At 63.1% G+C, this 21,896-nt stretch overlaps 3 protein-coding genes across 7 annotated transcripts; 1 reads left to right on the forward strand and 2 right to left on the reverse strand.

Annotated features, from left to right (window-relative positions):
* Positions 1-5,514: 5,514 nt before the first annotated feature.
* LOC115641653 (galactoside 2-alpha-L-fucosyltransferase 2-like) lies at positions 5,515-6,585 on the forward strand. The gene has a single exon (XM_030544989.1). It carries the CDS (start codon positions 5,542-5,544, stop codon positions 6,583-6,585), a length of 1,044 nt encoding a protein of 347 aa, XP_030400849.1. The 5' UTR covers positions 5,515-5,541.
* A 1,726-nt stretch (positions 6,586-8,311) lies between these two features.
* LOC115641579 (galactoside 2-alpha-L-fucosyltransferase 2-like) lies at positions 8,312-11,658 on the reverse strand. Its single transcript, XM_030544860.1, has 2 exons — positions 11,267-11,658; positions 8,312-10,331 (listed from the first exon to the last, which is right to left on the reverse strand). Exons 1-2 carry the CDS (start codon positions 11,475-11,477, stop codon positions 9,232-9,234), a joined length of 1,311 nt encoding a protein of 436 aa, XP_030400720.1. The 5' UTR covers positions 11,478-11,658; the 3' UTR covers positions 8,312-9,231.
* A 99-nt stretch (positions 11,659-11,757) lies between these two features.
* On the reverse strand, positions 11,758-21,573 carry KMT5C (lysine methyltransferase 5C). Of its 5 annotated transcripts, none has more exons than XM_030544786.1 (10): positions 21,512-21,573; positions 19,418-19,558; positions 18,910-19,075; positions 18,672-18,781; positions 17,546-17,709; positions 16,772-16,791; positions 16,283-16,419; positions 15,874-16,061; positions 14,854-15,759; positions 11,758-14,727 (listed from the first exon to the last, which is right to left on the reverse strand). In XM_030544786.1, the coding sequence occupies exons 2-10, from the start codon at positions 19,525-19,527 to the stop codon at positions 14,054-14,056; spliced, it is 2,475 nt and encodes an 824-aa protein (XP_030400646.1). In that variant the 5' UTR covers positions 19,528-19,558; positions 21,512-21,573; the 3' UTR covers positions 11,758-14,053. The 5 variants fall into 5 exon arrangements, with proteins under 5 accessions (XP_030400646.1, XP_030400647.1, XP_030400645.1 ...); XM_030544787.1 differs by having other exon boundaries at positions 11,758-14,517; positions 14,812-15,759; XM_030544785.1 differs by having other exon boundaries at positions 11,758-14,721; positions 14,764-15,759.
* Positions 21,574-21,896: the final 323 nt, after the last annotated feature.

The raw sequence follows: 21,896 nt of genomic DNA on the forward strand, positions 1-21,896 counted from the left end.
CACAAATTTTAAATATAGACATTACAGAGCCAATACTCATAACTTCAACTACAACATGATACATACATATAGACACCATAATTATAACCAGCAACCCATGGCCTGGTCTTAGACACCTTATATGACCCCCTTTACATAAGATTTGGTGCCACTGCAGGACCTTGGTTGCAACCATGTTCTATATGGTCCCAGATTATATCAATAACGTCACACTAGTATGTTGCTGGGTAAAGATATGACAATCTTGTCTGACTGGAGTGATATCAGAGCACAAGGAAAGCATAATGGTGATTGGACATTGTTACCTGCTGGCAGTGTGGAAACTTGTAACCAGGAAAAGAACGCTTCTAATCTTGTGAAATGTATCCTTTCAGTTTACCTGAGAGAGGGTTTTGTGAAAATCCTCCAGATGGGCCAGAGGTGATTCTGGACATAGGTGAAACTCAGAAGGAGTTTGGTGATTTGTCTATTGTGCCGAAGTCGGGTCTGGACATGAGTAAAACTCAGAAAGAACTTCTCGCAGAGCAGGATATTGCAGAAGGAAAGGAATTTCTTTATGAAGCCTGTGAAAAGGAATTGTTTCTATTGACTCTGAATGGGTCATTGTTGATCATAAACGGTCTCTCTTCCCAGGAAAGTGTGCAGGTGCCTAGTGACTAGAGTCTTTCAAAGGGAAATGAAACCACTGTATTTGCTTTGAAAAAATCCAGGGTGAATAGCTGGAAGGAGATTTCAGATGGAATAAAAATTGTTAGGGAGTTTAAACAGCCCTGTAAGCTTAACCCGTTTGTTGGGGGGAAACAACATTGTTGGGACATGGATGTCTCCGTGTCGATTCTTTAAGTGACCAACCAGTGACTCAGGGACTGAGGAGATATCTAGTTACTGGTTTTTCAGAGCAGACCAGCCTTGTGCCTGAACCCACAGGGATGCTGGGGAAAGCAGGCAAACTCTCGGCTGTAGATGTTTTGGAGATATCTTGTAGTCTCTTAGGGTATGTCTACGCTACGAAATTAGGTCATTTTACAGAAGCCAATCTCTAGAAAGCGATTTTATACGAAAAGAGCAGGAGTCCTTGTGGCACCTCAGAGACTAACAAATTTATTTGAGCATAAGCTTTTGTGGGCTACAGCTCACTTCTTCGGATGCATGGAATGGAACATCCGTTGTATGTATGTATGATCTCTAACATCTGCATTGTCAGAGGTAGAAGGGTAGATGTTTGCTCAGGTCTTGTGATGTCAACAAACAAATTTTGTCTATCGCTAAAGCTTTAATTCAAAGATCAAAAAAGGAATATTAACATTTATGATGATACTTGAGTGAAATAGTAGAACTATTGGAACTGTTTAATGGATAAATTCCCCTATGCTAAGTGCCAGGATGTTTGGGAGAAGGAGAGTTAAGGAGATTGTTTTCCCAGGCCATAAGGCTGCTGGAAACGTATAAAAACCCTGGGACACGATCCTGCTTCATCTCACATCTGCTTTGGGTTTCAAGAGGGGGAAACCTTAAGCCATAAGGACTGAGATCCCCAGTCACTGACTGGAGCCACCCTGAATATGGACTTCGGACTGTAACCTCTGGACTATCTAAAAGGACTTTTGGTAACTACAAACTCATCTCTGCTGTGTCTGAACCTCAAGAATTGAATTCAAGTCTGTCTGTACATTGGTTTTTTAACCAACTCTCTCGTTTTTTTCTTTTTTAATACATTTTAGCTTAGTTCATAAGAATTGGCTGTAAGTGTGTATTTTGGGTAAGATCTAAGTCATAATTGGACCTGGGTGTGTGGCTGGTCCTTTGGGGCTGGTCCTTTGGGTGTGTGGCTGGTCCTTTTCTTTATATGATGAGAGAAGATTTTCAGTTCATCATCATCATCATATCTGACGTGTGTGTCTGGATGGAAGCCTGAGGCTGGGCACTTTAAGGGAACTGTGGTGTTTGGACGTCTGAGTAACCAAAGAGGAAATAAAGAAGTTGCTTTGTACTGACTTGGTGAATCTAATTGGAACATCCACCAGCTCTGGGGGTTTTCTGCCCCTGTTTGCAGTTCTCCCTGATGGAGTGACCTCAGCTGGCACCCACGGGCAGCTCCGGTGCCCCTCATTCCCAACTCGCAGCCCCTGCTAGCCCGGCCCTGAGCACCCCCACAGCTCTGCCGGTGCCCCTCACTCCCAACCTGCAGCCCCTGCTAGCCCAGCCCTGGGCTCCCCACCCAACAGGTCCGTCCCCGAGGGCCCAGCCAGGCATGGAGGGCAAAGAGCTCTGGGCAGAGAGGTTCGGGTCGGTCAGTCACCCCCCCACATGAGAGAGGGGTTCGGGAGTGTGTGTGTGTGTGTGTGTGTGTGTGTGTGTGTGTGTAAAACCTCTCCCCATGTGAACCCTAAAGCCTTAAAGAGAAGACGGTCACTAAAAAGAATCCAGCTGCACAGAATTTCTTTTTAACAGGGGCTCAGTCACTTTCACGTGAATTTGAAGGTTTGTGCTGCGTAGATCTCATTGATTGTCATCGAACTTGCCTGAATACGAGTAACTTTACCAGATGTCTCATATTCAGCATAGGGAAATATGGTCACCCTATGTGGAACGAACCCAGGAGTCCTGGTTCCCAGTCCCCTCCCCCTGCTCTAACCACTAGATACCACTCCCCTCCCAGAGCTGGGGAGAGAGCCCAGGAGTCAAGTAGCGCCCCCTTTCGCACTCAATGTGGTCCAACAGTGTGGTCAGATTAATGGATACAACTCCCCGCCCCCAGATACTGGCACCCCCCTGCCCTGTCCCCCAGATCTGGGAGGAAGGAGCCTGTTGAGGGGAGTTAATCAGGCTAGGGAGGGGAACAGGACCAACCCATGAAAATAGGAGAGGAGGGGCCCAGCCATCCTGTGCTGAATGGCAGAGGGGGGCAAATCTGGGGCTGCTACCCCAGCCCAAAGAGATGGGGAGCCCCGAGATGGGGGAGGGGCAGTTGCTGGCTCCTGGGTTCTCTCCACCGGGTTATATTTAATCAGAGCTTGACACAGACTCCCAGAGAGCACCCCCGAGTGATCAGCCCAGAGCCCCCTGCTGGCCCCCCCGCCCCCTCCCTGCAGCCCAGCGCCCCCTGCTGGCCCCGCCCCCTCCCTGCAGCCCAGTGCCCCCTGCTGGCCCCCCGCCCCCTTTCTGCAGCCCAGCACCCCCTAGTGCGGCCATGGGGCCTGCCCTGCCTGCCAGGGGACCCCACCCCCATTTGCCCGCCCCCCTGCTCCAGGGGGCCGGCTGCACTCCAGGATCCTGCAGCCTCACCCTGAGCAGCAATGGGTGGCACCCAGCCAGCAGCGCAGCCTGGCATGGCCCCGGCCCATTAGCTGTGTCGTTATCACGCCCGGCATCAGGACACAGTGTTAGCGACCCGCTGACTAAGCCGGCCGGGGGAAGTTTGCCCTGTCCGGCTGCTCCAGCTGTACCCAGGCCTGGGGCCAGGGTGCGCTGGGTGGGAAGGTGGGGGCTCTGGAGGGGGGTGCTCTTCCCTGGCAGGCAGGGCTGGGCCCAAAGTCCCAGGGCAGTGCCAGGGGCACTGGGCTGCGTGAAGTGCCAGGGCCAGAGGGGTCGGGGCCGAAAAGTGCCAGGTCCAGAGGGGTCGGTCAGGGCCGAAAAGTGCCAGGGCCAGAGGGGTCGGTCAGGGCCGAAAAGTGCAGGGCCAGAGGGGTCGGGGCCAGGAAGTGCCAGGGCCAGATGGCAGACACGCCAAGGCACAAATTCAGCGCTGTCCCCACCCCTGGAGGCAGGGCTCCGATCCCCTCCCATCAGCCGGGTGCAGCCGAGCCCAGGTGCTCTGAGCAGTGAAGCCTGCTGGCAGCCGCAGGCTGGATCCATCCTGCTGACAGGTGCGGCCGGGCAGGGTGGGAGCGATGGAAGGAGCGAGGCCAGGTCAGGGGTTGGGGGGGATGAAGGCAGGAACAGAGGGTCCAGGGAAGCAGGGACCATCCTGCCCCACCCAACGAAGGGGGATCTCTGGGCTCAGGTGGTTGGAACAAGGGAAAGGGAGAGGGGACTGGATCCTTGCTGAGAGGGGATAGAGGACCCAGGAGTCCTGGCTCCCAGCCCTCCTGCTCTAACCACTAGCCCCCACTTCCCTCCCAGAGCCAGGGAAAGAACCCAGGAGTCCTGGCTCCCAGCCCCTCAGCCAAGGCAGCTTGTGTGTCTCGGCTGGTGAAGGGTTAATAGGAAGGAAGGAATATCTGGGCTAGGGGGAGGGGGGAGAATTTGGCTCCTGTCTGTTCCTTCTCACAGCCCCCACCCCGTTCCGGGCCCAGGAGGGACAGTCCCATGGGTGAGGTTGGAGGGGAGAAAGAATCCAGCTACAAATAGACCCAGCCGACCTTCCACCTTCCCTGGGGGAGGGGAGTGCGGGCTAGTGGTTAGAGCAGGGGGGGCTGGGAGCCAGGACTCCTGGGTTCTCTCCCTGGCTCTGGGAGGGGAGTGGGGGCTAGTGGTTAGACGTGGGGGCCAGGGGGTGATTCCCGGCTCTGGGGAAGGAGGGGGGGGCTTGGTGGGGCGAGGGCTCAGCGCCTACCCAGGATTGTGTCATGCTCATCACAGATGCCAGCGTGTCTTCCACCCTGGGAGGAATTTTCCTTATTTACTTTTTCTCTGATCTCATTTGAGACTGAACAGGAAATTCCCTCCCCCCCACCTCCCCCACCCACCCCAGCCTGGCCACCCACAGTCCCGCCCCCCACCCCCGGGCCTCTTGGGGTCCAAAGGGGACGATGGCACAAAGAAGCCCAGTGCCACATCAACCCCGGTCCACTCCCCCAACCTTGCACTTATCCCACAGAAGCTGGGCGGGGAGCCCAGGGCTGAGCTAGCAGGGGGCTGCGGGTTGGGAGTGAGGGGCACCGGCAGGGCTGGGCTAGCAGGGGCTGCGGGTCGGGAGTGAGGGGCACCGGCAGAGCTGGGGGAGCCCAGGGCTGGGCTAGCAGGGGCTGCGGGTCGGGAGTGAGGGGCACCGGCAGAGCTGGGGGAGCCCAGGGCTGGGCTAGCAGGGGGCTGCGGGTTGGGAGTGAGGGGCACCGGCAGGGCTGGGGTAGCAGGGGCTGCGGGTCAGGAGGGAGGGGCACTGGCAGGGTTAGGGGGGGACCACAGCTGGGATAGTAGGGGGCTGAAAGTCGGGAGTGAGGGACACCGGCAGGGCTGGGCTAGCAGGAGGCTGCGGGTTGGGGTGAGGGGCACCGTGGTGGAGGGGGAAGGCGAGGGGGGGAGGGGAAAATACAGTTGCTCTGACTGCTCTTCCTGGCCCGGTGTCGGCTCGTGGCTGAAGGGGCTGATCCGGGGTCAAGGGGCTTCGGCCCCTCAGAATCTGAGTGACTCTGTTCCCCTTCCCCGACCTACTACTGGAGCTGCGGTCGCTTGTCCCCTCGGCTGGGCTGTGGGGAATGGGGATCATTGGCCCTGGGAGACCCTCTCCCGTCTCCTCACACCATGCCCCCCATTCCTCTCTTCCCCCCACTCCTCCTCTCCCCAGGCTGGGACCTCCTTCCCTCATCACTGCTGGGAGCCATGACTGCCCCGGACTCCTGGGTCCCCTTCCGGCTGCCCTTCCAGCTCAGCCTCTACCTGCTGGCCATCATGACCTTCTCCTTCCTCATCCACCTATGCAGCTGGTTCCCCACTGCAAGGGAGAGGCTCCCCTTCCCGAATGCCACGGACAAGTCCCCAACCACAGCCCCCACCACAACCCCCACCACAGAGCGGGGCATGTGGACCGTGAACTCCATCGGGCGCCTGGGGAACCAGATGGGGGAATACGCCACCCTCTACGCCCTGGCCAAGATGAACGGGCGCCAGGCCTACATCCTCCCACAGATGCACCAGCAGCTGGCACCGCTCTTCCGCATCACCCTGCCCGTTGTCTCCAGCGACGTGGTCCGGAACATCCGGTGGAGGAACTACGGGCTCCACGACTGGATGTCGGAGGAGTACAGGCACATCAAGGGGAAATACGTCCGGCTGACGGGCTACCCCTGCTCCTGGACCTTCTACCACCACCTCCGGCAGGAGATCCTCCAGGAATTCTCCTTCCACGACCACGTCAAGGAGGAGGCCAACCGCTACCTGGCCGGGCTGCGTGGACAGCGCCGGAACGTGACCTACGTGGGCATCCATGTCCGGAGGGGGGACTATGTCCGGGTGATGCCCCAGATCTGGAAGGGGGTTGTGGCGGATAAGGCCTACCTGGAGAAGGCCATGGGCTACTTCCGAGCCAAGTACCAGGAGCCGGTCTTTGTGGTGACCAGCAACGGGATGCAGTGGTGCCGGGAGAACATCAACGCCTCACAGGGGGACGTGTATTTCTCGGGGGATGGGAAGGAGTCGTCACCGGGGAGGGACTTTGCTCTCTTGGCCCATTGCAACCACACAATCATGACCATCGGGACCTTCGGCATTTGGCTCGGCTACCTGGTCGGCGGGGAGACCATCTACTTGGCCAACTACACCCTCCCCGATTCCCCCTTCCTCCGGGTCTTCAAGCCTGAGGCCGCCTTCCTGCCCGAGTGGATCGGAATCAACGCCGATCTCTCCCCGCTGCTGGGTGGGACATAGGGACAGAAAGGATCCAGCCTGCAGGCCACCAGCAGGATCCGCTGGGATAGTGGGCCAGCCCCCAGCTGGGGTAGGCGGCCCTGGGGAGTTTAGAGGGCATCAGCATGGACCTTGGTCAGGCATGGAGGCGGGGGTGGGGGGGAATCAAGACGCTGTAGGTTGGTTCTTCCAACTTTCTCCTAGGAGTCACCAAATGGGTCCATCATGAGGCTGAATGGTTAAAACTTGCTCTTCGGCCAGCTCTTTTAAAACTCTTGGCTGTAAGTTATTGGGACCTGCTGATTTTAAAATGTCTCACTTTGATAGCTGCTGTTCAGCCGCCTCCTCAGATACGAGCAGAATGGAAAGAGCCATTATCGTCACCGTATGCTATGACATCATGTGTTTTTTTCCCCTCAAACACAAAACAAAAATATTTATTGAACAATTCTGACTTCTCTGCATTACTGATAATTCTACCATTTCCACCTAAATTGGACCTATAGTATTGTCAGGATTCTTTTTGTTCCTAGTATACATTTTTAAAAAACAGCCTCCCTATTGTCCTCAACACTGTGGGTCATAGAATGTGCCATCTCTCCCTTTGCTTCCCTTATCAATTTTCTACCATTCCTAGCTTCTGGTTTATATGCTGTCCATTTCTCCCAGCCTTCCATTTGTTATTGCTGCTGTCACTTCCCCTCTAAACCAGGTCAGTCTGTGACCAGTATGGCCTTCCTCGGAACCTAGTCAGGTGTTTGGTAAACAATCCCCAATCAATAGCCACATGGGTCTCCTTCCATTCGTTCCCAATTCTTTTCAGCTTGGTGAAACTGACCCTTTGAAAAAAGCAGGGAGGGCTGGGTGCCAAGACTCCTGGGTTCTATCTCCGGCTGAGTGGGGCAGGTTCAGCAGGGCTCTGTGAGTGGGCACATTACTGGGCTATCAACCGGCCCCCGTGTGCGTGTGGCACAGGGCTGTAAAGCCAGAACAAGCCAGAACAAGCAACAATAAAATCATAGTCACAAGGCCCCACCCCTCCACCAGCACCCCCACCCCACCCCACCCCACCCCCACGGCCAATCCCTCACCCAGAGTTCACCGACATGTGGATCTAGCCCAGCCCTAGCCAGGGAGCGCCCCACTGAATACCGCCCTTCCGTGTCCGCCAAGAAGAGAACCCAGGAGTCCTGGCTCCCCGCTGTAATCACTTGCTCTTGGGCCAGCAGGAATGGCGGGGGGGGGGGTGTCCAACCCTGAGGGGAATTTACCCCCACCCCCCACGGGATGATACACAGTTCAGCCACTTTGACCCATTAGCGCCGTCCTCCCACCCTGGAAGTACCCAGGCGTCTGGCCACCCTCTGCATTGGCAGGGCCAACCCTGAGCCCCAAGGGCTTGTTGGCAGCAGGGGTGGCTGAATCTTGGGGGGCAGAATGGGGTGGATCTTTCTGTCCATCACCAACACAAACCACATGGGAGGTTTGGGCCAGCCGCAAGAAGGCGAGCCCTCCCACACCCCGAACGCCTGGGCTCTGTGGCTGCTGTGGGCCCCATGCTGGGGAGGGAGAGGCCAGAGGAAGGGACACCGGCTCTAACCACTCGACCCAGCTGCTGAGCGACGGCTGATCCACCCCAGCTGGGAGCCCTTCCTCCAGGTTTTGTGGCCTCTGAAAACTTGATCTGTGAGGCTTGAATATTTTCTTCCATGTCATTGACATGAACAAGCTCAGAGTCTAGAACCGACCCCTGCGGGACCTGCCCTCGGAAATGCCCTCCCCCGCCTCCTCTGCCGCTCGATGGCACGTCTCCATGTGCAGGTACATTCTGAGACCTGCCAGTTGGGTGGCTGCGACTCTCTTTAACACACTCATTTCCTGACGTTCCTGTTAATCAGTCACCAGCTCCCGCGCCTTCCCGACATCTACAGATGTGACAACAACCCTGTCACCTTCCTTCACCAACCGTGCGACCACAGCGACAGAGGCTAGCAAGTTAGTGTGACGGGGTCTAATTTCCACAATCCCACGCTGAGGAATTACGGCACCCTCCTTTCATTCTTGATCAATCGAGTCCCGTATCAGCCACCCCATTGTCTTCCCCAGGATCGAGGTCAGGCTGACAGGCCCATAATTACTCGGGTCATTCCATTTACCCGTTTTAAAACTTGCCACAACGTGAGCTTTCTTCTGGGCCTCCTGCAGGGCAAAATCAACACAAGCAGTGCCGTCAATTCCTCAGCCAGCTCTTTTCAAACTCTTCCACACATATTACTGAGCCCTGCTGATATTAAAATGACTCACTTTTGTAGCTGCTGTTTGACATCCACCTGAGCAACTAGTGGAATGGAAAGTGTGTTAACATCATCATATACTATGACAACATCATCTGTTTCGGTTTATTTTCCAGACACAGAACTATTTATTGAAAAATTTTACCTGGTCTGCAGTATTGAAAATTCTACTATTTCCATCTAAAAGGGATCAGTGCCAGTCTCCACATTCTTTTTTGTTCCTAATATACATTTTTTTAAAACCACGGTACGGTCTTTAACTTTGCTTGCCATAGACGTCTCCATGAGTCCCTTTGCTTCCCTTATCAATTTTCTACAATCCCTAGTTTCTGATTTATATATATTACTATCCATTGCCACTTTCTTCCATTTCTTATTTATTGTTTTTATAGCTCCCATTCAGCAGTGGGGAGAGATCGGCATCAATGCCAATCCACTCAGGCAGGAAGGCTGCCGAAGGCTTGAAGTGCCGCTGGTAGGGGGAATCGGGGAGAATGTAGTTGGCCAAATAGATGGTCTCCCCCCCAGCCAGGTAACTAGCCCAGATGCCGAAGGTCCCGATGGTCATGATCGTGTGGTTGCAATGGACCAAGAGAGCAAAATCCCTCCCCGGCGACGACTCCTTCCCGTCCCCCGAGAAATACACGTCCCCCCGCGAGGCGTCGATGTTCTCCCGGCACCACTCCATCCCGTTGCTGGTCACCACGAAGACCGGCTCCTGGTACTTGGCCCGGAAGTAGCCCATAGCCTTCTCCAGGTAGGCCTTGTCCGCCACTACCCCCTTCCGAACCTGGGGCATCACCCGGACATAGTCCCCCCTCCGGACATGGATGCCCACGTAGGTCACGTTCTGGCGCTGCCCACGCAGCCCAGCCAGGTACCGGTTGGCCTCCTCCTTGATGTGGTCGTGGAAGGAGAATTCCTGGAGGATCTCCTGCCGGAGGTGGTGGTAGAAGGTCCAGGAGCAGGGGTAGCCCGTCAGCCGGACGTATTTCCCCTTGATGTGCCTGTACTCCTCCGACATCCAATTGTGGAGCCCGTAGTTCCTCCACCGGATGTTCCGGACCACGTCGCTGGAGACGACGGGCAGGGTGATGCGGAAGAGCGGTGCCAGCTGCTGGTGCATCTGTGGGAGGATGTAGGCCTGGCGCCCGTTCATCTTGGCCAGGGCGTAGAGGGTGGCGTATTCCCCCATCTGGTTCCCCAGGCGCCCGGCGGAGTTCACGGTCCACATGCCCCGCTCCGCGGTGGGGGGTGTAGTTGGGGGCAAGATGAGAGACATGGCTGGAGGCCGCCCCATGGCATTGGAGGAGGGGAGCCTCCGTCCTCTGGCAGGGAACCAGCCCCTCCGGTGGAGGAAGATGGAGAAGGTCATGATGGCCAGCAGGAAGATGGAAAGCCGGAGGGGTGACCAGAAGGGGACCCAGGAGACGGAGGCTGCCATGACCGAGGTGAAGGGAAGGAGGTTCCAGCCTGGGGGAGAGGGGGTGGGGAGAAAGGGGGGAGGAGCAGGGGATGAGCACAGGAGGGGTCTTCCAGGCCCCAGTCCTGCTGTTCACAGGGTCACAACTCAGCTGCCTCTTTGTCCCCCAATCTCAGCCCTGCCGGTACCCCACTACCGACCTATAGCCCCCTGCTAGCCCCCCCTTCCCCCAGCCCTGTCAGTGCCCCTCACTCCCGACCTGCAGCCCCCTGTGGCCCCGCCCTGCCGGTGCCCCTTACTCCTGACCTGCAGCCCCCTACTAGCCCCCCACCCCCAGCCCTGCCGGTGCCCCTCACTCCCGACCTGCAGCCCCTGCTGGCCCCGCCCTGGATTAGTGCAGGTGCTGAAGGTCAGGGCCGAGGGGGCATTTCCCACTTTCTTTTCTGATCAAAGCAGAGGAAAAGCAAACACTAAAATTCCTCCTTGGAGCAAGGACAATCCCTGGGGGCCCCACTGCTCCGACTACTAGAGCCTACTCCCCTCCCAGAGCCAGGCAGAGAACCCGGGAGTCCTGGCTCCCAGCCCCCACACCCCTGCTCTAACTCCAGTCCCCATTCCCACCCCAGAGCTGGGGGGGTAACCCAGGAGTCCTGGCTCCAAGCCTGGCTAGTGTTTTGATCTTGTGTCTTCCAGCCAGAAGCAGGCCATATCCAGCCCACCTAGGGCAGGCAAAGGGTCATGGGGGTCGATCACAGGGGCTGGGAGCCAGGACTCCTGGGTTCTCTCCCTGGCTCTGGGAGAGGAGTGGGGTCTAGTGGTTACATGAGCCTGCCTCACCTCCCCTTTTTCATTCCCTCCTTGACCCCTCCATCCCAATCGCCCCGTCTAGGGTCCATTCCCGAGACACAGGGGGGCAGGAAGGTCCCCACTGCCCCATCTCTCCCCCACCCCATGGCTCTTCCCCCCCCCACCCGCTGGCCCATACCTGGACACAGGATCCAGTCCTGGGAGACCAGCGGCTTGTATGGGTCCAGGTTGAGGTGGCGGATGGTGGCTGGGCCCGGGCTGGATGGGAGGGGACCCGCCTCGGGCTGGGGAGGGCCCATGGGTCCCTGCCCCCAGGGGTGGGGACTAGGGAGAGGCCAGTCGGGGCCAGGCGCCAGCGGTTGGCTCCCAGGCTCTGCACTGCCCCCCATGTCCCTCCTTATGGGGCAGGGTCACGTAGCTGAAAGCTGGAGCTCCCTGGGGACCACGAGCCCCCTGCAGCTCAGCACCCCCCAGCACCACCCTGGGGCCACCCCAACTGCCAGGGGAGAGCGCCCCCTGCTGGGCCCTGAGCTTGCTGGTGACACAAGCACCCTGGTGGAGCTTGGGAGCTCTGCAGGGCAGGGACAGCAGGCTCCTGCAGCGCCCCCGCTCTAACCACTAGCCCCCACTGCCACCACCCGACTGCATGGGCTCTTGGGACAGACAAAATCGCTTTTAGAAAAATCTTTATTCCATGTTTTTTTTCCCTTAAAAAGGGGATTTTCTCCCTCGTCCCAAAAAAACCCCGACACAAAGACGCCAAGCTGAGCTCCTCCCCCTCCCATGAGACCCCACCCCCAGAGGGGGGGCTGGGAACCCCCTCAGGCCCCACCCTCCCCCAGAGCTTTGTGCCCTGTGCCCCTAGCACCAATCCACCCCCCCATCCTGGGATCAGCTGTGGGGTTGGCCCGGGGGGGTGCAAGTCACCACACATTTCGTCCCCAGTCGTCCCCCCCCAGAGACACACGGCTCAGCAGCTGTAACAGCCTTACCGCCCTTCCCCTGCCCGGAAAAACCCAGGTGTCCAGACACCCTCTGCCTTGGCAGGGCCAACCCTGAGTCCCAAGGGGGGTGTGAGGAGCAGGGGCAGCTGAATCGGGGGGGGGGGAAATCTATCACTAACACAAGCCAAGTGGGAGTTCCAGGTCAGCTGGGCTGGAACAGGAGGTTCCCCCATCCTGTCCGCAAAGCCCGGGCTCTGCAGGCCCCATGGGGGGTGCAGGGAAAGGGGGTGATGCACCCTGGCAGGGGGTGGAGTTGCCTGGATGCTTCAGAAATGGCTTCGCCTCCCTCCCCCAGTGAGGTAGGTAAGTGTGAAACCCATTTTGCAGATGGGGAAACTGAGGCACAGAGGTGATGTGACTGGACCCAGGTACAGCTGGGGTTGGGACTAAGGAGTCCTGCCTCCCACCCCACTCCTGTCCCAAAACCGGAGACTGATTGCAGGAGTCCTGGCTCTCAGCCCTCCCCTCTCAATCACTAGACCCCCACTCCCCTCCCACAGCTGGAGCCAGAACCCAGGAGTCCTGGCTCCCCCCCTCCCCCATTTTCTACTGCCCCCACTATCCTTTGGACCCAGCTCCCAATACAGAGAAACCTAAAGACTACGTCATGCAGCAACCAGGGTAGGGGGCATTCAACCCCCTTTAACCAGCTTGGGGTCACCCCCCCCAAGCCAGTAAGGGGGCAAGGAACACAAAGCTCTGGGGATTGCCAGGGATTGCTAGAAATTAATCCCTTTGGGGGGCCCCCCAGAATCAAAATCCACCAGCTGGGCCTCAGGGACAAAAATTGATGCAATCATTAAACCACCCCAGGAGCTTTCAATGCATTCAGGCCAGGCCCCTTTTTCGGGGGGCTAGGGGGGAGCCGCCTGGGCCCCCTCCCATGGGGGAAAGTTTTTTATCAAACACAATTCTCCCCTCATCCCCTGACTCCAGCAGCTGGGGATTGAGGGAGAAAAACTGCAGAACTAGCACCAGAGATGGAGGGGAGAGGAATGGCCCTGGACGCCACTAGGGTTAATCGGCCCTTGCGCCATTGGGGGCTGGCCCCACTGAGTCCAATGGAGCTCCGGCCCAGTGACACTGGGGGAGGGGAGGGGGAGATCTGGCCCTTCCAATCTAAACGCAAAGGACGCCTCTGAGGTGAGGACGGGGGGATCAAACCGAGCCCCTAATGAGATCAACTAATGAACTCACCCCCCTGTACAGTGGGGGGAGGGCCAGGCGTCCTGGGCCGGCCAGTATCTGAACGCCACTCTGTGCCCCCACCGCAGGGCTGGCCTGCAAAGGGCTAAGGATGCTGGAGAGATAAGGGGATTGGGATTTGGTGGCGCCCTGTGTGCAGCCCCCCCCAACTATAGGGGGTGCATGGGGATGCCAGGCAGTGGGCTGGTGCCCCTCCCCAGGGTATCTGGCCCAGTCTCCACAGAAAGCCTTAGCCAAGGTCTGGGTGTTGTACATGGCCAGTGGCAGTATGGGGCAGACCTGTGCCCCACGGCCTGGGGGGCAAGGAGTGCCCCCCAGCCTGCTGCCCAGTGCCCCACTTTCCAACCTCTTCCCACTCTCGGGTCGCATCAAGGTCTGCCCCCGAGCTAGCTGATCCCCTGGATTCAGGACAGCGCCCCCCAGGGGCGAAAGGCCCTGAGCCCCATTCCCCACCCCCATGAGCCAGCCAGTCCCTGCCCTGGGGCCAGCGCCCCCTAGAGGGGAAAGGCCCCACGTCCCAGGAACCTGTGCGCATCCACACCCCTTACAAGGCCTGGGGCCTCCTGTCCAACTGACTATAAATAACCCCCAAGGGGCCCAGTTAAACCCCGGGGCCCCCTGGCGTGGGAGGAGCCCCGGAAAAGCTCTGTCCAAGGGGGTAGGTGGGCAGTGATCAGTGCAATCCCGTGGGCTGGGGGAGTGGGGGGGGGTCAGCCAGGTGCAGAGGGAGCTGAGCCCCTCCTGGCCCCGGAGCCTCAGGCCGACTCCTCGCTGGAGGCAAGGTCGAGGTCGATAGAGCCATGGCTCACCACCAGCCGCAGGCGTTTCGGGGGGGCAAAGGGGTGGAAGGTCACCGTCCGTTTGGGCTCCTCCTGCTCCGCCCGGCGCGGCCTCACTGGCTCCAGGTGGACGTGGGCGTAGAGGGAGAGCTTGGGGTCGTCTCTGCCCGGGAGCGCCTTGCTGGCCGGCCGCCGGCGGCTCAGGGTGGGAGGGTGGGGCCTGGCAGGGAGTGTGGCCTTGGCCTGCCGCCGGGCCATGCTCCTGGTCCGACAGACCAGCTGGCTGGGGGGCTGAGGAGCAGGGGCACGGAGCTCCAGAGCTCCACCAGGGGGTCCCAAGTCCCCAGCACGGAGCTGTGTGTCCCCAGCGCGGAGCTCCAGGCCTCCACCAGGGGGCCCTGAGTCCCCAGCACGGAGCTGTGTCCCCCCAGCAGGGGGCCCTGAGTCCCCAGCACGGAGCTGTGTCCCCTCAGCAGGGGGCCCTGAGTCCCCAGCATGGAGCTCCAGAGCTCCCCCAGGGGGCCCTGAGTCCTCAGCGTGGAGCTGTGTCCCCCCAGCAGGGGGCCCTGAGTCCCCAGCATGGAGCTCCAGAGCTCCCCCAGGGGGCCCCGAGTCCCCAGCGCGGAGCTGTGTCCCCCCAGCAGGGGGCCCTGAGTCCCCAGCATGGAGCTCCAGAGCTCCCCAAGGGGGCCCCGAGTCCCCAGCATGGAGCTCCAGAGCTCCCCCAGGGGGCCCTGAGTCCCCAGCATGGAGCTCCAGAGCTCCCCCAGGGGGCCCTGAGTCCCCAGCATGGAGCTCCAGAGCTCCCCCAGGGGGTCCCGAGTCCCCAGCGCGGAGCTGTGTCCCCCCAGCAGGGGGCCCCGAGTCCCCAGCGCGGAGCTGTGTCCCCCCAGCAGGGGGCCCCGAGTCCCCAGCATGGAGCTCCAGAGCTCCCCCAGGGGGCCCCGAGTCCCCAGCGCGGAGCTGTGTCCCCCCAGCAGGGGGCCCCGAGTCCCCAGCATAGAGCTCCAGAGCTCCCCCAGGGGGCCCTGAGTCCCCAGCGCGGAGCTGTGTCCCCCCAGCAGGGGGCCCCGAGTCCCCAGCATGGAGCTCCAGAGCTCCCCCAGGGGGCCCCGAGTCCCCAGCGCGGAGCTGTGTGTCCCTAGCGCACAGCTTCAGAGCTCCACTAGGGGGCCCCGTGACCTCAGCCCGGAGCTGCAGAACTCCGCCCGAGGGCCTTGCGCACGGCCGAGTCTCCTGCAGGCCCTGTCTGAGGCAGCTCCCGGCGGCTCTGACCGCGTGCAGCTCCCCAGCCAGGGGGAATTTCGCCCCAGAGCCCTGCCCTGCCAGCCCCCTCGGCAGCCTCCCCCTCAGCTCAGCGTAGGTCGGGCCGGGCGGCATGGGCCAGGGGACCCCCAGGCCGGCGGCCGTGCAGCAGCTGTCGTCCCGCTGCGCCCGGCGGCGTCTGCGCAGGGAGCGACGGAGGCCGACGGTGCCGGCCGGCGCATGGCCAGACTGCCCGGCCCTGGGCCGCCACCACGGCAGGGTGACCCAGAGCGGCTTCCGCAGCCGACAGCCAGCTCCCCCCGCAGCCCGGCAGGCCACGCAGTCATGCAGGGAGATGCGCAGGTCCTTCACCGGGCCGGCGCCCAGAGCCGCGAGAGACGAGGCCGGCCCGCGGCACAGAGCTTGGAGCCGGGAAGCTGCAAGAGGGCAGAGAAACAGACGTCAGTGAAAGGCATCTGGATGGCATGTGGGTGGTGGATATCCGGGATACGCCACCCCCCCCGCTGAGCCCCCCAGGCCAGGGCACTTACCGCAGCCCCGCTCCCTCCTGCGCCGGGCCCTGCGCCGACGCCTCGTGCTCTGTTGCTGCCCCTGTTTGCAGACCCGCCCCTTCCAGCGCTGCAGCCGCCCGTCCGTCTCCCGGAGCAGGTATTTCTTCTGGGCTGAGGTAGATTGCGAGGGGGCCTTCCCCCGCAGCCGGAAGGCGCCTTCCCCCTTCCTGAGGAGACAGAGACCTGGCAGACTGGAACCCAGGAGTCCTGGCTCCCAGCCCCTCCTCCTCTCCTCACTAGACCCCACTCCCCTCCCAGAGCCGGGGCAGAACCCAGGAGTCCTGGCTCCCAGCCCCTCCCGCTCTCCCCACTAGACCCCGCTCCCCTCCCAGAGCCAGGGCAGAACCCAGGAGTCCTGGCTCCCAACCCCTCTTTCCAGCCCCCCCACCTCTCACAGGTGCGGCATTCACACAGCTCGTTGTTCTCCCCGAAGAAGCCATCGCCATAGAAGCAGGTGATCTCGTCCTCCGGCTCGATGTCCCTGAGTACCTTGACGCAGGCCGTGTTCCCCTCCGTCGGGACAAACTGGGGGGGACAGGGGGGCGTCAGCCGGGGCCCCGCTGGGAGACGGGGCGCAGACATGCCCACAGGACAGGGGGAGGTGTCAACTCCATCCCCCAACACCCCATAGCAATGCTGATCTCCCTGCGAAGCCCCCGTGCGGCTCGTAGCAGGGGTCTCAAAGTCCTTGGCTAATCCACCCTAAGTCCCAGTTTACAGATGGGGGGGCACTTCTCCTTGCACCTCCCTTCCCCGGGGTCTCACATTTAGTGGGGGGAGAGCCCAGGAGTCCTGGCTCCCAGCCCACCCCCTGCTCTAACCACTAGACCCCACGCCCCTCCCGGAGCCAGGATGGACCCCAGGCAGCCGGCCTTACCTTGCAGTTTGGCCTGCAGTCTGGCGGGTTCCACGGTGGGACAACAGGAGACACAAGAGAAACCAGAGAAGAGGGTCAGACGCCTCCGACTCCCCCAGGCTCAGAGCAGATCCCCACAGAGCCCCCAGCACTGGCTGGCTCAGGGAATGGGACATGGGGCCGGGTGGGAGGGAGGCTCGTGTCTGTGCAGATCTCAGCGGAAGCTCGGGGCTGCAGGTCAGGAGCAGGGGGCCCGGCCTGGCCCAGGGAGGAGCCCAGGGCTGGGCCAGGAGCAGGGGGCCGGGCCGGGGGCAGAGCCCAGGGCTGGGCTGGGCTGGCTGGGTCAGGAGCAGGGGGCCCAGCTGGGCCGGGGGCAGAGCCCAGGGCTGGGCTGGCCGGGCTGGGAGACCGGGCCAGGGGCGGAGCCTAGGGCTGGGCTGGCTGGGTCAGGAGCAGGGGGCCCAGCCGGAGCCCAGGGCTGGGCTGGGAGCGAGGGGGAGTGGGGCAGGCGAGCCGGGGGCGGAGCCCAGGGCTGGGCTGGCTGGGTCAGGAGCAGGGGGCCCAGCTGGGCTGGGAGAGGAGCCCAGGGCTGGGCTGGCCGGCCTGGGAGCCTGGGGGGGGACGACCAGGCCAGGGGCGGAGCCCAGGGCTGGGCTGGCTGGGTCAGGAGCAGGGGGCCCGGCTGGGCCGGGGGCGGAGCCCAGGGCCGGGCTGGCTGGGTCAGGAGCAGGGGGCCCAGCTGGGCTGGGAGAGGAGCCCAGGGCCGGGCGCGGCCAGGGGAGGAGCCCCCCGCACCGTGGTTGATGAAGGCAGCGGGGCCCAGCCAGAGCTGGGCGCATTGCTTGCGCGTGGAATACATGATGCTGAAGTCATTCTCCCCGGCTCGCAGCAGGCTCTCGTCTGGCTCCGTCAGCTCCGCGATGCAGCCCACCAGCAGCTCCAGCTTGTCGTTCTTCCTCCTGCCGGGCGTTGGGAGATGAGTCAGGGGGGCTGCCCAGCCTTCCACACAGCCCCCACGCCGGGTGCTATGGGGTCAGGCACTGGGGCTGCTCAGATGGAGACCCCTCTGGGGTGGGGTGTGGGGCTGGGTATACAGGGACCCCTCCAGGGTGGGGTGCAGGGCAGGGTTATACGGGGACCCCTTGCTAGGACGCAGCCCCTCTGAGGTGGCGCGTGGAGTCAGGTTATATGGGGAGCCCGTCACCCAGCTGGGCTGCAACGTCTCTGGGGTGGGGTGTGGGGACTGGTTATTTGGTGAGCCGTCGCCCAGCACTGGGCTGCGACCCCTCTGGGATGGGGCGTGGGGTCAGGGTATAGGGGACCCCCCGCCCAGCTGGGCTGCGACACCTCTAGGGTGGGGAAGAGGACTGGTTATTTGGGGACCTGTCACCCGGCACTGGGCCGCAGCCATTCTGGGGTGGGGCCTGGGGACTGGTTTCTCAAGGACCCCTCGCCTGGCGCCGGGCCGCAATCATTCTGGGGTGGGGAAGGGGGCTGGTTTTTCAGGGACCCCTCGCCCAGCACTGGGCCGCGGCCGCTCTGGGGTGGGGAAGGGGGCTGGTTTTTCAGGGACCCCTCGCCCAGCACTGGGCCGCAGCCGCTCTGGGGTGGGGCCTGGGGACTGGTTTCTCAAGGACCCCTCGCCTGGCGCCGGGCCGCAATCATTCTGGGGTGGGGAAGGGGGCTGGTTTTTCGGGGGCCCCTCACCCGGCACTGGGCCGCAGCCGCTCTGGTGTGGGGAAGGGGGCTGGTTTTTCAGGGACCCGGCGCTGGGCCGCGGCCGCTCTAGGGTGGAAAAGAGGTCTGGTTTTTTGGGGATCCCTCGCCCAGCACTGGGCCATGGCCACTCTGGGTGGGGCAGGGAGCTGTTTTTTTGGGGACCCCTGGCCCATGGGGGTGGGGTGAGCAGAGGACCCCATACCAGGACTTCGTAGACACCACCTGGGCGCCGTTGGTCTCCAGGGAGTAGCGGCTGCACGGCAGGATAGCGAAGCCGCTCTCCGGGAGAAAGATGCGGAGGTAGCGGAGTATCTGGGGAGAGAAGATTGGAGAGGAACCATGAACCGGGGAGAGAACCCAGGAGTCCTGGCTCCCAGCACCCCCCTGCCCTGCTCTAACAACCGGCCCCCACCCCAGCCAGGCCAGGCCCCAGGACTCACGTGGGTTTTCAGTGCCGTCTCCTGCTGGCGACTGCGGCTCTTGAAGTAGGAGCCGGCCCATTCGCCCAGCATGAGGGCGCGGTAGGCGGCGTCCAGGTCCCGGCGCCGGCGAAACGCCTCCACCGCCTCCCTCAGATGGTGCTGCCTCCGGATAGCGGGGAGTGGGCTGCGGGGAGGGAGAGAACTGGGGTGCTACAGAGTCCTGACCAAGGGCCCCTCCACCCCACCCCAGTGCCCCTCACTCCCGACCTGCAGCCCCTGCTAGCCCAGCCCTGCTGGTGCCCCTCACTCCCGACCCGCAGCCCCTGCTAAACCAGGCCTGGGCTCCCCCCAGCCCTGCCGGTGCCCCTCACTCCCAACCCACAGCCCCCTGTTAGCCCAGTCCTGGGCTCCCCCCAGCCCTGCCGGTGCCCCTCACTCCCGACCCACAGCCCCCTGCTAGCCCAGCCCTGGGCTCCCCCCAGCCCTGCCAGTGCCCCTCACTCCGGACCCGCAGCCCCGCCCTGACCTGACGTTCATCTTGTGGGTCCGGAAGCCGAGGTAGGAGTCGAGCACCAGGCTGGTGGCCAGGTCGTCGTTCTCACACAGCTCCTTCGCCGTCACCCGCGTGGAGCCCATGGTCCGGCCAGGCGCATGCTGGGCACTGCCACTGCGGGGCGGGGGGGGGGGGTGAGACAGCCAGACAGGCCCAGCCCGGGGCCCCAGCCCGGGGGGATCCTGCGGGGGTGTGTGTGTGTGTGACAGCCTGGGGCCCCAGCCCGGGGGGATCCTGCAGGGGGGGGGGGTTAGACAGCCTGGGGCCCCACCTGGGGGGATCCTGCAGGGGGGGGGTTTAGACAGCCTGGGGCCCCACCTGGGGGGATCCTGCGGGGAGGGGGGGGGTGTGACAGCCTGGGGCCCTAGCCCGGGGGGATCCTGCAGGGGGGGGGGGTTAGACAGCCTGGGGCCCCACCTGGGGGATCCTGCAGGGGGGGGGGTTAGACAGCCTGGGGCCCCACCTGGGGGGATCCTGCAGGGGGGGGTTTAGACAGCCTGGGGCCCCACCTGGGGGGATCCTGCGGGGAGGGGGGGGTGTGACAGCCTGGGGCCCTAGCCCGGGGGGATCCTGCAGGGGGGGGGGTTAGACAGCCTGGGGCCCCACCTGGGGGGATCCTGCGGGGGGGGGGGTGTGACAGCCTGGGGCCCCAGCCCGGGGGGATCCTGCGGGGGGGGGGGGGGTGTGACAGCCTGGGGCCCCAGCCCGGGGGGATCCTGCGGGGGGGGGGGTGACAGCCTGGGGCCCCAGCCCGGGGGGATCCTGCAAGGGGGGGGGTGTGTGTGACAGCCAGACAGGCCTAGCCCCGGGGGGGGCCTCGGCATCTCGGCCCCACCCAATTCCGGCAGCGTGGGGGGCACTTGGGGCTGGGCTGCGGCCCCTCTGGGTAGCCAGGGATCCCTCCCCTCCTTTGCTCCCTGCAGCCCAGCACCCTGCCCCCCCCCTCACTAGCCCGGGGGGCACCGCTCAGGCTCGCAGAGCCCCCCCGGGGGGTCCCTGCTGCAGGGAGCGGGGACCAGGAGTGGGACAAAATCAACGAGCAAAGAACGTCCCGTCCCCCCCACCACCTCCTGCAGCGACTCGTTACTGGCTCCCCCCGAGACCCCGCGGCCGGGGAGAACCCAGGAGTCCGGGCTCCAGCCCCCACCGAGCCGAGGAGAACCCAGGAGTCCGGGCTCCAGCCCCCACCCCGAGCCGGGGAGAACCCAGGAGTCCGGGCTCCAGCACCCCCCGGGCCGGGGAGAACCCAGGAGTCCGGGCTCCAGCCCCCCCCCCCCCCGAGCCGGGGAGAACCCAGGAGTCCGGGCTCCAGCCCCCCCCCCCGAGCCGGGGAGAACCCAGGAGTCCGGGCTCCCGCCCCCCCCCCCCCCCGAGCCGGGGAGAACCCAGGAGTCCGGGCTCCAGCCCCCCCCCCCCCCCGAGCCGGGGAGAACCCAGGAGTCCGGGCTCCAGCCCCCCCCCGAGCCGGGGAGAACCCAGGAGTCCGGGCTCCAGCACCCCCCCGAGCCGGGGAGAACCCAGGAGTCCGGGCTCCGCCTCCCCCGGGCCGGGGAGAACCAGGAGTCGGGCTCAAGCCCCCCCGAGCGGGGAGAACCCAGGAGTCCGGGCTCCAGCCCGCCCCCGCCCCCGAGCCGGGGAGAACCCAGGAGTCCGGGCTCCAGCCCCCCGAGCCGGGGAGAACCCAGGAGTCCGGGCTCCAGCCCCCCCCCCCGAGCCGGGGAGGAACCCAGGATCGGGCTCCAGCCCCCCCCCCCCCCGAGCCGGGGAGAACCCAGGAGTCCGGGCTCCAGCCCCCCCCGAGCCGGGGAGAACCCAGGAGTCCGGGCCCCGCCCCCGAGCCGGGGAGAACCCAGGAGTCCGGGCTCCGCCCCCCGGGGCTCCGGCCGGAACAGCCCGGCTGGCTGGCGGCGGGGGGGTCCCTGGGGGCCGCCAGGGCTCCCGGTTCTCGGCCCGGCTCCGGGCCCCACGTTGTCACCGCCCCGTGCCTCAGTTTCCCGCTGTGCGCCGGGGGGGTCCGGGTCCGTCTGTGCAGCGCCGAGCACCGCGCCGCGCCCCCTCGCGCCTCACCTGCCCCAGCCGCCGCCTCTGCCCGTCTCTCGCCTTCCCGCGGGGCCCTCGCGGCCTTCGCCCCGCCCCCCGCGCGGCCCATTGGGCCCCGGCCGGGCCCCGCCGCTTCCCATTGGGCAGCCCGCCTGTCGGTCGCTTCTCGCCCCGCCCTCCGGCGCGGGCCCGCGCCTCCAGCCTCCGGCTGCCGTTGGGCGGTCGGAGTGTTTGTCACCCGCTCATCCCGCCCCCTCACCCGCCCCGCCCGGCTTTCGGCTCTTTCCATTGGTGACACTAGGTGTCTGTCAACCCTTCGTCCGGCCCCTTCGCTCCTCATTGGTCTCCTGAGAAGCAAGTACCACCCACCGCGCCCTACATCAACTCCTATTGGACTACTGAGTGCCAATCC

Source organism: Gopherus evgoodei, unplaced genomic scaffold (genome assembly GCF_007399415.2).
Source record: "Gopherus evgoodei ecotype Sinaloan lineage unplaced genomic scaffold, rGopEvg1_v1.p scaffold_35_arrow_ctg1, whole genome shotgun sequence".
NCBI lineage: Eukaryota > Metazoa > Chordata > Testudines > Testudinidae > Gopherus > Gopherus evgoodei.